Source organism: Dasypus novemcinctus, chromosome 13 (assembly GCF_030445035.2).
Source record: "Dasypus novemcinctus isolate mDasNov1 chromosome 13, mDasNov1.1.hap2, whole genome shotgun sequence".
Classification (NCBI taxonomy): Eukaryota; Metazoa; Chordata; class Mammalia; order Cingulata; family Dasypodidae; genus Dasypus; species Dasypus novemcinctus.
Genome location: NC_080685.1, coordinates 91426985 through 91442412, shown reverse-complemented (window position 1 = coordinate 91442412; position 15428 = coordinate 91426985). Strand labels below are relative to the sequence as shown.

Sequence of the window (15428 nt, the reverse complement as noted above, 5' to 3'; positions counted from 1 at the left end):
CCATCCTGTCCTGCCCTACTAGACAGAAAGGAACCGCTGTCCTTAGGCAGGTGCTTCAGATCACTCACCTCCCTCCCGCCCCATCTGCAGGGATGACTCTGTATTCTCCTCTCTTCCCCAGTCGTAGATTCATTAAAGCCTTGGGATCACAAAAAATGGGTCCCATAAATCCACTGCCAAATCTTTTATTTCAGGGGTTTTGTGGACTGCTGGTTTCTGCTTCAAAATGTACTGGGGGAAAGAAAAACTGCCCTTGAGCTATCAGAGGGAATGAGGAGTGTTTTAGTTTGCTAACAGCTGTTGAAAGCAATATACCAGAGATTGGTTGGCTTTTACCTTGGGAATTCATTAGGTTGCAAGCTTACAGTTCTGAGGCTACGAGAAGTGCCCAAATCAAGGCATCATCAGGTGACGCTTCCTCCCCAATGATGGCACATGGAGTCATCTGCTGGGCTCTCCCCTCTTTTCTAGGTTCAATTGCTTCAGCGTCCTAGCTTCCTCTCTCTGAGGTTCCATGAATTTCAGCTTCTTGCTCTAGTGGCTTTCTCCCTCAGTTTCTGTGGGTTCCTCTCTGAGCTCCTGTGTCTCTCTCTACATTAATTCCATGATAACGGACTCCAGTCAGGGGATTAAGATCCACCCTGGGTCACACCGTACTGAAATCATCTAATCAAAGGCCCTTAAGTGAAACAATCAAATCAAAAGTTCCCACCTACAGTAGGTTCACAACCATAGGAATGGACTAGCTCTAAGGATATGATATTTTCTGGGGTTCATGAAAGCCTCAAACTACCACAAGGGAAGAACAGGAAATACAAAGAAAACAAACTAGTATTTTGAGTTGGACTCCTATCACATATCAGCTTGCACCTCTCCTGAGCCTTCAGTGAGCTTCTCATGGTAACAAGTCTGTAGAGCAGTTCCGCAGAGTCCAGGGACATCATACTTCCTCAACTAAGTAAAAATACATAGTTCCTCGGGGTCAGGGTCAGGGACCAAAGACTCTGGGGGAAGCTGAGCCTTGGACATCTCTCTCACCCTCAGAAGGTGCACAGATCCCTGACTTTTCACCTCAGCTCCTCACTCCCCTTGCAGGAGGGAAAGAAACCAAGCAGTGGAGGGGGAACGCCCTGGTACACACGCTGTGTTTACTCTGGGCAAGCTATTGACTCCAGGGGCCTTATCTCAGTGGGTTCTCAGACTGGGCTGGGCAGGGCAGGTCTGAAATAAGGGAGATTCAGCCCCACAGCTCTGTGGAGAGAAGAGAGGGGTGAGTAGGCAAGTCTGCCGCAGAGGGAGGAAGCCGCTGCCGGTTGGGCCCACCATGAAAACACACTTTCTTCTGCTACTGATGCTGCTGGACCTGGCACAGGCCCAAGGGCCACTTCACAGGTGAGACCACTGCCCCAGCACTGAGTTCAGCTGGCGCAGGCCCCTGTCCCCAAGTTCAGGGCTGCTCTGGGAGAGGAAAGGTGGTGCAAAAAAGAGAAGAAATCAAGGGGTTGCTTGACTCGTGGAAGGGGTTGAGCAGCGGGCTACCTTGTGGGTACCCTTAACCGCCAGTCACCTCCCCCCATCCCAGGAGATTTCCTATCCTTCGAAACCAGAGATAGTTGGCAGCCTTTCATGTGGGTTCGTGTACCACTGAAGACCGTCCCAATCCTCTATTTTCCTCTGAAGATCTGAAAGAGCCTGTGTGCAGGAGGGTAGGGCACTGCAGCTCTAAAAATTCTCAGGACTACAGGGCCGGAGATGGGCCTGGGGCAGGCTGAGTGGCAGAGAGGGAGCTGATTCCAGCCAAACCCTAGCGTGCTGCCTTCCAGAGCCCCTCCTGTGTAACTCTCCAGTTAACCGATGGAAAAAATGGACAGGAAGAGGGGCAGGGAAGAGAAGGAGGAAGAAATGCTTCTCCTTCCTCACATGGGACTTTGTCCCCAGGGTGCCCCTCAGGAGGCATCAGTCTCTCCGGAAGAAGCTACGGGCGCAAGGCCAGCTCTCTAAATTCTGGAAATCCCAGCATTTGGACATGATCCAGTTCACTGAGTCCTGCACGACAGACCAGAGTGCCAATGAGCCCCTCATCAACTACCTGGACGTGAGGAGCTCTGGGGCAGGGGCTGGGAGGGGTGGGGAGCGGGTAGGAAGGCTCGGTCTCAGCGCATGGCCAAGGTCAGATCAGCAGCAGTAAAGGCTATTCTGGATTTCGTTGCTTGGATGGTCCATATGAACTGATCCCTGGGACCCTGTGGACTCTGCTGAGACTAGGCTGAGTGGACGTTGCCCCAGATACGTTCAGGGATGAGAAGGACAAACATCCCAAACTGTAGGACACTGCTTCTGCTTTCAACTGGCCTCCTAGCTGCATGTATTAGGCAAATTACTTAACCCCTACTGGCCCCAGTTCCCTGTAAAAGGAGGTGTTACTGCCTCCTCCACTCACAACGTTAGAATAAGAATCAGGATAATGTAAGCAAAAGCACAAGTAGCCAAGGGCATGATTTGGTCTTCTCCCAAGTGGCCCTTCTCTGCTCCTTTTACCTTTAATTTCCCACCCTCCCCAATTCCCAGGCTCTGTAAGCTCTGGCCTGTGACACCCCAGGATCTGGCCCCGGGTGGCTCTCCATGACCCTTGGGGAGTACTCTAGGCCTTCCCCACCACCCAACTACCCTACTCCCTTCTCTCCCACTCCGTAGATGGAATACTTTGGCACTATCTCCATCGGCTCCCCACCACAGAACTTCACTGTCATCTTCGACACTGGCTCCTCCAATCTCTGGGTCCCCTCCGTGTACTGCACCAGTCCAGCCTGCCGTAAGTGGGGCCACGAGCCCCACTGGGGAATGGCGGGGGTGGGACCTGGGAGGGCAGGACCTGGCCACAGCAGCTTCCCGGCTCCATCTTTGTGTCTGCCCTGGAGCTGCCTACAAAGAAAACAAGATTGGGCCAATACCTAAAATTTGGGTGCTATCCAAGTCAGCAATTTACATACTTATCAGAAATAATAGGGGAAACTCAGCACTGAAAAAAAAAATCTTGGAATATATGATGACTCACTCTCCTTAGAACACCTGAGAGAATATGTAGGGGCAAGTTCCATTCAAATGGCTCTTTCTGGCCAGTCCACTCACCTGCTTTTATGAGGTTTGGTGGCCAGAGGTGAGGCCACCTCGGAACACACAACCCTTCAATGTAATGGGTGGGCCCATTTGGCCAGAGGAAACTCAGGGGTCTTGGTGAAGATTGGGAAGGGAAGAGCTGAGGAAAGATATCTTGGTCTATGCAGGACAAGTTCCAGAGACAGAATGTGTGGGGAAAACCCAAAGCTATGAGTACACAGGGCAAAGAGTTGGAAGTAATTTCCTGCAATGGCGGTTTATCACTGAGTTTCTTTGGAAGGCCAGGTTCTAACCCATACCTGGCTGGCACCTGGTAAATGCCACTTATCTTGGTGTGCCTGATGAGGTCACTGTGGGCAAGCATGTTTGCCTGTGGTCAGTTATTTGGTCTCCACCTGTGGCTCGAGGAGACAGTAGGAGCCCTCTAGGGAGGGCCATGGCAAGCCTTGCTAGAGGCGCACTCAGTGGTGGGAGTGGAAGGAAGAGACCTTGCATTTCAGTGAGTGAAAGGCTGGGCAAGAGCAGTACCTTTGCTTTCCAGAGACGCATCCCACGTTCCACCCTTCACAATCCAGCACATACAGCGAGGTGGGAAGTTCTTTCTCCATTCAATATGGGACCGGGAGTTTGTCTGGAATCATCGGAACTGACCAAGTCTCTGTGAGTACATGTCATTCATCTTTTCTCTCTTGGCCGGAAAACTGGTAGACAGGCCATAATTCAGAGGTCTTAGCGGAGCAGGATCTGGAGCCCTAAAAAGACAACTTAGAGGGATCCCTACAGGAAATTGGTGCACAATACAGAAATCCTAGTGGCAGGGGTCACAGCTGGATCTCCACGACCCAGGAGCACTGAGGAGACAAGGCAAGGCTTCCATCTTGAAGGATAAGAAAGTCCAAGCCAGAGGACCAGGTGGGAGTTCAGTTACTGAAATAAGGGACAAGGCATAAAGTACCGACCCAAGACAGAATCACAGTTGCCACAACAAAGGCCCAAGGTCAACATTGAACTTAGTGCTGAGCTTATGGGCAGGCTCATTAAACTCCTGCTCACCAAAGGGCCATGGGTCCTGGAACTGCAGGAATCAGATAAATGTGGGGTTAGAGAACCAGGAAGGTCCTGCCCCTGCCTGGGGTACTTAACCAGGTTTATGGTCAGTGGCATATACCTAGGCCTTTGGGGAAATAGATGTTGGCTCCCTCCTGATGGGCATTGTTCCAGTTCTGGGGTGCTCCAGAGGCCAGCAGGGCCCAGAATTCATCAACATCCCTTCAAAATGGATGGGGCTGGGACATATTATTGAGTGACAAAAAAAAAAAAAAAAATTCCAGGAGCAGATATCTATGTAAAAATATCTCAAACAGATTAAAAAAAAAAAAAAAAACCAGTGTCTTTTTTATTAGAACATATGTATACATATAAAAGTACAAATAACTATTTAGAAGGCTACATCACAAACTGACAATTGAAATTAACTCTGGTAATCCAGAAAGGAACTGAAATTGGCATGGAAAGGACAATTTGAGCCTGTAGCCTGTCACTCATCTGCTGGCTCATCTAGTTGGTGCGGGGCAGCAGCCAAGCCCACAGCTCCTCTAGCTTCAGCTGGTTCTCACTTCAGTTTTTATGACTCCTGAGCCAGGTGCATGTTTAGCTCTGTGACAAACAGTGTCAGCCTCTGCTTCAGCACATCCCTCTCACTGAGGTCAGAGGCTTGGAAACAGAGAGAGAATAATGTGAATTCTGGTGCACCCCCAACCTCACAGGTTCCAATTTGCCCTTCCTTCTCCTACTTGAGATCTATCTTCCCTTTATGACTGCTGAAACTGTAGACTTTAGCCTGCAATACCAAACAGAAACAATATCCTCACATACTCCCTTTACCTGGCATCCACAATTGCATATAGTCAAATACCTGACATACATTCCTTTTATATATAGCTCCTAATGGTTCAGTTCTCTTATCGAACCTTGACAGATATTAATAACCAAGATTTGGCATACTAAAAATTTGTAAGATAAACTAATGCAGTCTTTAAAGGGACAATCATAGCCTGAAATACATATATTTGAAACCTTGAAAATCAGTGATATAAGCTTCTATTCCAAGCAACAAAGGAACAAAAAGGAAGTAGGCAAACCATAAACAAACAGCAAACCAAACTCAAAGAAAGTGGAGGGAAAAATAAAAAAAGAATGGAAATTAATAAGACAGAAAAGTCACACAACAAAGAAAATCAACAAAGTCAAGAGTTAACTCTTTGCAAAGATTAATAAAATTGGTAAACTGCTAACAAGACTGATAAAGAAAAAAGGGAAAATACAACTTAATCTCAGAAATATAAAAAAGAACATTACTAGAGACCCTGAGACATTAAAATAATAAGATATCAAGAATATGTTTATGTTGATAAATTCAACAATTTAAAAGAAACTGACAAATGCATTAGGAAATACAGCATACCAAGCATGACATGGAAAAAAATAGAAAATACAGATACTCTAATATTCACTTTAAATATTGACTCTATTATTAAAAACCTTTCCACAAAGAAAACTCCAGGCCCAAATGACTTCACTGATGAATTCTTCTAGACATTTAAAAGAAGCAATAATACCAATTTTATACAGGTCCTTCAGATAATTGATAAAGAAGGTACACTTCACAATTCATTTTATTAGGCCAACATAACTTTAATAACAAAACTAGACAAGGACATTATAAGAAAGGAAAATTGCAGACCATTCTCTCTTGTGTGAATGTAGACAAAACTCCAAAAATCCTAAAGAAAATATTAGCAAATCAAATCATGTGATATAGTAAAGGATAATACATCCCAACCAGAGCCATTTGTTTTCCAGGAATTCATCACCTAAGATAATAAAACGAGAAAATGTTATGGTTATCTCTAATGATAATCAAATTCAACATCTATTTATGGCTTAAAAGAAAGTTCTTAGCAAATTAGGAATAGAAAGTAATTTTCTTAATCTTGTAAAGAGTATCTACAAAGAAGCCCACAGCAAACCTTATACTTCATGGTGAATTATTGAGAGATTTTTCTCATGAGATCAAGATCGAGAAAAAGAAAGCCCATTCTTACCACTTCTATTCAACATTACAATGAATAGCAAGAAATTTTGCTAAATTCACTTAATCCCAGTAGTCCGCAGGTAGTTTTGCATTTTCGACACATAGTATTAGATGTGAGTAATGACAATGTTGTTTCTTCCTTTTCAAAATTAACATCCTAATTTCTTTTTTTATGCCTTATTGTGTTGGCCAGGCTACTATGTCAAAGAACAAAAATAATTTGAACTTCTATATAGCAGGAAAAATAAGTGGGAAAAAACTGTTAATGACACTATTGTGATAGTGGCAAAACATCAAATACCTAGAAGTAAATTTAACAACAACAAAAAATGTATAAGACCTCTACTTTAAAAAGTGCAGAGCATTACTCAGTGAAATTAAAGAAGACCTACATAAATTGAAAGATAACACCTATTCGTGGATTGTAAGACTAGATATTACAAAAAGTCAAATTTTCCCAAATTGATCTATAGAGAAAATGTTACCCCAATCAAAACAAGGGCAATTTTTTAGAAATTGACAAGCTGATTTTAAAATTTATATGAATATATAATGGACCAAGAATAACGAAGGCAATCTGATGGCAAAGAACACGGCCAAATATCCAGATGTATTATAAAGTTATAGTACTTTTTAAAGCATGGTATTAGCAAAAGGATAAACAGAAAAATGGAACAGAATAGAAAATTCAGAAACTGCCCTCACAGTCGCCTGATTTCTCTTGAATGTGAGATGGCAGTGTGGTGGAGAAAGCGATGGTATACTTATTAAATGGTGCTAGGTTAATTGAAGATGCATACAGGAAAAAATAAAACTCGACCTCTGCATCACACATTATCAAACTTCAGATAGATTATAGATCTAAATATGAAAGGTAACAATGTAGCTTTTAGAACATTGGAAAGTGTCATCATGACTTTAAAGTAGGCAAAAGTTTCTCAAACAGTTCACCAACTATTCATCATAGTAGAGCAGGTGTAGCTCAGTGGTTGAGAGTCTGCTTCACATGTACAAGATCCTGGGTTTAATCCCCAGTACCTCCTTTTAAAAAAAAATTCATCGTAAAGAAAAAAAATTGTTAAGTTTAACTACATTAAAATTCAGATCTTCTATTCATCAAAAAATACTTGTAGGAGAGTAAAAACACCAGCCGGAGTCTGGGAAAAGATATCTGTAATACAGATATCTAACAAAAGACTTGATTCCAGAATATATAAAGAATGCCTAAAAATAGAAAAGGAAATTCAGACAACCCACTTTACAAAAAAAAGAATATTCAAATGTCCAATTTCATTCGTTTTAAGGAAATAAAAATTAAAACCACAATATACTGCATATCCACTGGAATGACTAAAATAGAAAAATAGGAAATACCAAGTTTTGATGAGGCTATGGAACTAGTAGAACTCTCAAAATATTGATATGAGAGTGTCATTTTCAAAAACTGTTTGGCAGTATCTACTCAGGCTAAACATTTTCACTCCTAGTATATATCCAACAAAAATGTGTACATCTCCTCACCAAAAGACATGGACAAGCAGCTCTCTTAGTGAGTTAAATGCAGGCAACAACCTAAATATCCATCAATACTAGAAGGGGTCAATTAATGGTGATAGTCATAGAGTACTAATGAGAATGAGCAAATTACAACAGCATACAGTAAGCATAATGTTGCTTGAAAAAAGCTAGATACAAAGTTCATTCTGTACGATTTCATCTAAAATAAAATTCAAGAATAGACAAAACTAATATATGCTTTAGATGTCAGGAGACTGTTTTTTTTTTAAAGAGGAGTGCAATGATGGCAAGGGTGCAGGGTGGGGCTTTTGGATGCTGCTAATGTCCTGTTTCTTGATTTGGGAGCTGGTTGCATGAGTGTGAAGAGTTGGTGAAAATTCAGTGAACTGTACACCGATAGTTTCTGTATGTATGTTATACACCAGTTTAAAAAAGTTTACATTTATGAAAAAAGGCTGGGAATATGGCAAAAAATCTTTGTGCTCATTTAATAAAGGGAAATTGAGAATGGGGCAAACTAACTTCAGGCAAGAGGAACAATCCAGGATTCTAAGCCCTTTTCCAGCCATCTCCCCACGCAATTCTCCAGTGTATTTTCTCCCATCAGGTGGAAGGATTGACTGTGGTTGGCCAGCAATTCGGAGAGAGTGTCAAGGAGCCAGGCCAGACCTTTGTGAATGCAGAGTTTGATGGAATTCTGGGCCTGGGGTACCCCTCTTTGGCTGCTGGAGGCGTGACCCCAGTGTTCGACAACATGATGGCCCAGAACCTGGTGGCTGTCCCCATGTTTTCTGTCTACATGAGCAGGTGAGGCCCATCAAGCCTGCCGGGTTCAGGGCAGTTGTCACTGCAGGGAGACAGCAGGGTGCACTGGCAGATGGCTGGGCTTAGCTCTCCCAAAGGCCTAGGTTGGATCTCTTGCTTGACTTGTATTTGCTGTGTGATCTTGGACAAAAATCACAATCTCTCCGAATAGTCAAGAAATAGGGTTGCCACATGGAGTTGTGAAAAACCCTTTGCAAACTGTAAAGCACTGGGTTACTATAACGAATTTCAGGGACTGGATATTCATTAATTCAGTCAATAAATATTTAGGCTAGGCAATGGGGACACGATGAGACAAGAAAGAGACAGTCCTTGCTTTCAAGAAGCTTAATTCCTATGGGTGGAGGTAGGAAAAAAAAGTAAGCTAACAAAATAATTGCATGGTGTAGTTGGATCCTGAGGCTCAGCTACCTCTAGACACTCTTGCCTGGATCCCCAGGGGTGCCATCCCATCCACCTGGCCCTTATCTTTTCCAGGAACTTCGTCCCAGTCTGATCTGGCCTGAACTTACCCTCTTTCAGCTTGTTCCCTTCTCCCACGTGGAGAGTCTTGAATTTCCTATAGCAAACAATGCTTCCTCCCAGGTTGACTGTAAAAGGACAAGTCCTGGGAAGAGCTGAAGAGGGGGCAGGTTGTCTGGACACTTCTAGTTCCCCCTTTCAGAGCTTCCTCCTCCCCTCCTGATGGGGAAGAGGTGAGCTGTGATGGAAAATTGCTTCATCAACCTGAGCCTCAGTTTTCCTTAAATGGATAACACGTTAATGTAAGCTTTAGGTAAGATTAAGTAGGTAAAATTCCTAGCATAGCGTCTTGCACAAAGGCCATTAACAAATGTTAGTTCCTTTCCAAAACTGTTTTCTGAAAATTCTGAGAGATATCCAATTCCCTTCCTTTTTTTTTTTTTTTTTTTTTAAGATTTATTTATTTCTCTCCCCTTCCACCTCTCCTCCCCACCCCGGTTGTCTGTTCTCTATGTCTATTTGCTGCGTCTTCTTTGTCCACTTCTGTTGTCAGCGACATGGGAATCTGTGTTTCTTTTTGCTACTTCGTCTTGCTGTGTCAGCTCTCCGTGTGTGCGGCACCATTCCTGGGCAGGCTGCACTGTCTTTTGCGCTGGGCAGCTCTCCTTATGGGGCACACTCTTTGTGCGTGGGGCTCCCCTACACGGGGAACACCGCTGCATGGCACGGCACTCCTCGCGCGCATCAGCACTGCGCATGGGCCAGCTCCACACAGGTCAAGGAGGCCCGGGGTCTGAACCGCGGACCTCCCATGTGGTAGACAGACGCCCTAACCACTGGGCCAAAGTCCGTTTCCCAATTCCCTTCCTTTTATTACTCTACCTTGTAGTGCCCCAAGTTCTGTATTTTTCTGATCCCTTTCCTCTTGAAAATGAATCAGTTTTATGCCCTATTTCCCCAGGATCCTGGACATAATCTGAGAAATCAATACTAGCAAAAATTAATATTTATTAATTTTTAGTAAGTTATGTAGGTAAAGTTAACTTCTATACCTTAACACAGGGAATGACTAACATGGAAACTCCAGGCATCAGCACAGCCAGAATGGGGAAGCTACTTTGGAATAAGGTGTCTTTGGGGTGCCTCACTGTGTGTCCACATACCTCAGACAGTCCTGGTCTTGGCTTTGCACGAATTCTGCCCTGTTGTCCCCATTTCCCAGCTCACTAGCCCTGTTATCCAAGAAGCTGGAAGACAGTCACAAATCAGTGAGCAGAGCCCTGTCTACCCTTATGCCCCACAGGACCAGGCTCGTCACCTTGCTGTGGGTGGAAGCCTGGTCTGAAAGGCCAGGCTGCTGTCCCTGCCTCCCTAGGGACTTGGCATGAGGGAAGAGACCCAGGAGCAAAGAGTCCCAGCTGCAGCTCTCCCCTGGGCATTTCCAATGGCCCCCCCTTGACGACCTGTCCTTCTTTCCACATAGTAACCCAGAAGGTGGCTCGGGGAGTGAGCTGATTTTCGGAGGCTATGACCATTCCCACTTCTCTGGGAGCCTGAATTGGGTCCCAGTTACCAAACAAGGCTACTGGCAGATTTCTCTAGACGAGTGAGTACCCTCTACAAGGTGGTAATGGTATGGAGAAATAACCCCAAATGGGCACAACGCACACTGGGTTAACTCAATTGGCCTGACTGAGACTGCTGGTCACTGGGAGAGCATTGGGGAGGGAGCTCTCTGTGGGAGGTACAAGAATGGCGTACTGAGCAAAGGCACAGGAAGACGCGTCAGTAAGCAGGGTGGCAGGCGTACGGTACCAGCTCTGAGCTTCCTTCCTTGCACAAGTGGTGTGCCTTCAATTCCACAGACAGTGCATACCAAGTGGCTTGTTATACTCTTTAGTTATTCATTCATTCAGCATTAATTAAGCACTCAGACAAGAGCTGAGTAACGTGTGGACTGCAAAGGTGAATTGGCCACAGGCTTTGCCCTCACAAAGCTAGTCCAGATGAAGGAGCCAAGCATAAAACTCACTCCCAGGTAAGGTGGAAGGTGCTTAGTGCTCCAAGAGAGGTGCCACCAAAGTGCCCAGCAGGACCGAAGCTTCGTAGAATGGGCGGCATAGAAACTGGACTTTGACACATAGAGAAAGCCTGGACCTGGAGCAATTGGGGAAGTGGAACTAGCTGTCTGCTGCATACCTCGCACTGTCCTAGACAATGCAGGAATTCAAAGATGTGTGAGTCAAGCTTTAATACAGCAAGAATAAGACCCTACCAAAGCCAAGCATGTGTCAGGCACTAGGGATACAAATTTAAAAAGAATTTTTAAAGCCTCCATGCTCACTCTCTCCTGAGGGCTTTGCAAACTGTAGGCATTTCCCAGTTATGGATCATGGCATCATTTCAGAGGATCGTGACCTGCCTTTTTAAAATGAAATGGAATAAAATAGAAAATATCAGAGTTGACTTCGCATATTAAGGTTAAGCACTGGTTCATGAAATCTTTGTTTCCTGTATGTGTGTACTAGGTCAAGAAGTAAATGTATTTCTTACTATGAGTGTTTTTAAAAAAACGCTTCTGGTGGGAGAGACCAAATGGAAACCACTAACGTGCTTCAGGAGCCTAGCAGAGAGCGAAGGCCTCCTGGGGAGCCAGGGGAGGCTTCTGGGTGGGCTGACAATGCCTCTTTGCTCCCAGAATCCAGGTGGGAGGTGCCACGATGTTCTGCCCCGAGGGCTGCCAAGCTATTGTGGACACGGGGACCTCCCTCATCACTGGACCTTCTGACAAGATCAAGCAGCTGCAGAAGGCCATTGGGGCACAGCCCATGGATGGAGAAGTGAGTGCCTGGGGTGGGCACACAGTGGGTGCAGGAGAGGCAGGCCCTCCCATGGGAGATGGGAAGTTTCTAAACACATCCTCTGTGTGGTGTTTTAGTATGCTATGGAATGTGCCAACCTCAATGTCATGCCAGATGTCACCTTCATCATCAATGGAGTCCCCTACGCCCTCCAACCGCCTGCCTATATCGTGCCGGTAGGAACCGTTTCCTTATTCTGCAAATCACTGGGCCTTCCCAAGATGCCTGCCACTTCCCCTTTGCAAACAGTCACCTGGACTCATGCTGCGCTTACCCCAAGTCCCCTCCCACCTGGGCCTGCTCTGACGTGGTGTTCCCTCTGGGAGGGATGCAACTGCTTGGTTCTTAGACCACTGGGCTGGTTCTCTCTAATTTCCATGTGTCATGAAGCAGTAGTGAACCTCAACCTCGGGCAAGCCATTTAATAAGGTTTTCTGACATTGCCATGTATGACTTTTCAACTGACAAAATTTAATCCCTGTGATGTTACTATACCATTTTATCAATTAGGGTGTTGAAACTCAGAGATAAGTAAGTGGCTCAAGATATGAGCTGCTTGGAGGTATAGAATAAGGTTATATCTCTTCTACACTCAAATTCGCATTCCTCTCCAAACAAGAAAATGTCTTTTGTAGCAGTCAAGTCACCAGTTGGGAGGGTGAGGTGGAAAGGGAGTTCCTGGTGTTTTGGAAACTTATGGTCACTTCATACCACAGTTGGCCCAGGTTTTCAATATTGTAGTTCTTTGGCAACACACTTTAACACCCTTATCCAAAGGGTCACTCACAGTATCAGAGTGACTGCACCAGAATAGAGATGCAAAGGTGTAAGGTGAACTGAGGCCTTTAGCCCAACCCGCCACACCTTGATCTCCATTAACCCCTTCCCAAAGCCATCCCAAATATAAACAGATAATCCAAGTAAAAACAACGGTTACTTTAAAACACAGCTTCATGGTAAATCCCTTAAGAGCCTCCAACATAGGCATTCTGGAGCTGCCACTGCAAACACCACCCCCAGAAATAGGGAGACATTTAGGTAGAGCCAGGTTCATCAGTCCACACCCCAGCCCCACCTTCACGCTAGGTGAGGCTAGGCTCAGGCCCAAGCCCCTTCCCACCCCCAGTCTGGTGCTGCTGTCCTTTCCTGCCAGCAGACCTCAATCAGAGCCACCCAAACCACCAAAGATGCTTTTGAACTTTTATCCCCTTCCTTATCCAAGAAGGCTCCTCAAGCCCTCTACTTCCCACCCCCTCATCAGCAACATCAAATTTCAAATGGATGTTGGAATGACCACGTCTACCTAGTAGATCCCAAGTCTTTGCCGGGCCAAAAAGAAGGAAGGCGGGATTACAGTTTTCTCACAGAACAGCCACTGCCTATTGACCTTTTATCTAAAAGGAGTCACTCAAATGGTTATTTCCAGAACATCAACAGGAAAACAGCAGTGGCTAGCTGTTTTTAGACCAGCTTCTCTCCCATAAAAAAATTAACTTGAGCTGCACTAGAAACTGATGAAGCCAGAATTTAAACTAAGGCCTTTGCTTCTAGCACCACATCCTTCGCACTTTCACTCATGCAACAAGGCTTTGGCTTTCCCAATTGTAAAATGGGGGAGGAGGGTGTATAACACATGAATAGTTGTAAAAAATTGTAGAACTGAGAAGCCCAGGCCCACAGGTATAAATGGGTGCAAATAAATGCTTTATTGAGTAAACTAGGGTAAGGATGTATGAAGCAGGGGGAAGAACTAATCAGCCACAATTATCAAACAGCTGTCCTGGGTCATTCAGTGCCACCACTCACGACTACAAAGGACTGCCTCTAGGCAGCGCTACTTCCTTCTTCCTGTGCAAGTCACTTACATCATTCTTTCCGTCCCCAGGATGTCGTGGATGGAATGCAGTTCTGCAGCAGTGGCTTTCAAGGGCTTGACATACAGCCTCCAGACGGGCCCCTCTGGATCCTGGGCGATGTCTTCATTAGACAGTTTTACTCAGTCTTTGACCGTGGCAATAACCGTGTGGGACTGGCCCCAGCAGTCCCCTAAGAAGGGCCCTTGTTCCTGCTTGCCTGACGGACACCCACCTGGGCCTGCTGGGTGCAGGGCATTCTTCACTTCTTTCAGAGTTGCAACTTGCATGAGGCCCAAGCAGAGCACGAGAACACACGTACACACTCACCACACACACACTCACACGTACACACCTCCTCCACCATCGTCATGACAGAAGAATTAAGTCGGGTGCCTGTATTGTCTATCAATTTTTGTTTACTTATATCACAGAAATCGCCCAACACATACACAAGCAGAGATTAGAGTACAAGTCCCTGCGCACCCACTCAGCGTTAACAACCTACCCGTTCCTCTGCCCACGCCACATCCACTTGATGATTTTGAAGCAAATTCCAAACATCGCATCATTTCATCCATAAATATGTCAATACCTTTAAATATGAAGTCAATATTCAAATGTTTCCTGATGTCTCATAAAAGTTTGGTTGTTTTCTCAGTTGGCTTGTTCAAATGAGGATTCAAATAAGGTCCACAAACTCCTTTATTTGAAATGTCTCTTAAGTCTCTGTTTTTTTTTTCTTTTTTTCTTTTTTCTTTTTTTTTCTTTTTTTAAAAATATTACATTCAAAAAATTTGAGGTCCCATTCAACCCCACCGCCCCCACCCCTCACTCCCCCCACAGCAACACTCCCATCATCACGACACATCCATTGCACCTGGTAAGTACATCTCTGAGCATCACTGCACCCCATAGTCAATGGTCCACATCATAGCCCACACTCTCCCACATTCCATCCTGTGGGCCCTGGGGGGATCTACAATGTCCCCTAATTGACCGTGAAGCACCACCCAGGACAACTCCATGTCCCGAAAACGCCTCCCCATCTCATCTCTTCCTCCCATTCCCCGCACCCAGCAGCCACCATGGCCACCCTTCCCACACCAATGCCACATTTTCTCTGTGGACATTGGATTGGTTGTGTCCATTGTACAGCTATGTCAAGTGGGGGCTTGGATTCCACATGGATACTGGATGCAATCCTCCTGCGTTCAGTTGTAGACACTCTAGGCTCCATGGTGTGGTGGTTGACCTTCTTCAACTCCATATTAGCTGAGTGGGGTAAGTCCAATAAATCAGAGTGTAGGAGCTGAAGTCTGTTGAGGCTCAGGGCCTGGCTATCATATTGTCAGTCCAGAGATTCAAATCCCCCAAATATATCTCAAACCCCAGCACCAACTACAATTCCAGTAAAGTAGCATGCGAGTCTTGTGAAAAGAGATCCCCTCTGAGTCCAGTTCCATCACACAGAAACACCAACTCCAGAGAAGGGCCATCTGACATGGCAGTGAGCCCCATCTGCCATGACCATAGAACTCGTGGGTCTCTTTATCATAAGAACCAATACCTGGGGTTGTGTCTACTTTATCTGTCTCTTAGGCTCTGCTCAGTTGTGCATAAGGGCATTCCTTCTGACAACCTCCAGACTCTTTTTTAGAGACTCGTAGCCTTATAAACTCTTTTCTCCTTTCCATT

General features: G+C 45.2%; 1 protein-coding gene across 1 annotated transcript; it reads left to right on the top strand.

The window, feature by feature from the left end:
* Positions 1-1284: 1284 nt before the first annotated feature.
* Positions 1285-14001, top strand: CTSE (cathepsin E). Its single transcript, XM_004468775.3, has 9 exons — positions 1285-1392; positions 1939-2095; positions 2695-2812; positions 3659-3777; positions 8337-8536; positions 10500-10622; positions 11715-11856; positions 11955-12053; positions 13763-14001. The coding sequence occupies exons 1-9, from the start codon at positions 1325-1327 to the stop codon at positions 13925-13927; spliced, it is 1191 nt and encodes a 396-aa protein (XP_004468832.1). The 5' UTR covers positions 1285-1324; the 3' UTR covers positions 13928-14001.
* The last annotated feature ends 1427 nt before the right edge of the window (positions 14002-15428 follow it).

Coding starts and splice junctions, on each gene's coding strand:
- CTSE (XM_004468775.3), top strand. CDS start 1,325: ATGAAAACACACTTTCTTCTGCTACTGATGCTGCTGGACCTGGCACAG. Junction 2,096..2,694: donor CCCTCATCAACTACCTGGAC/GTGAGGAGCTCT, acceptor CCCACTCCGTAG/ATGGAATACTTTGGCACTAT. Junction 8,537..10,499: donor TTTTCTGTCTACATGAGCAG/GTGAGGCCCATC, acceptor CTTTCCACATAG/TAACCCAGAAGGTGGCTCGG.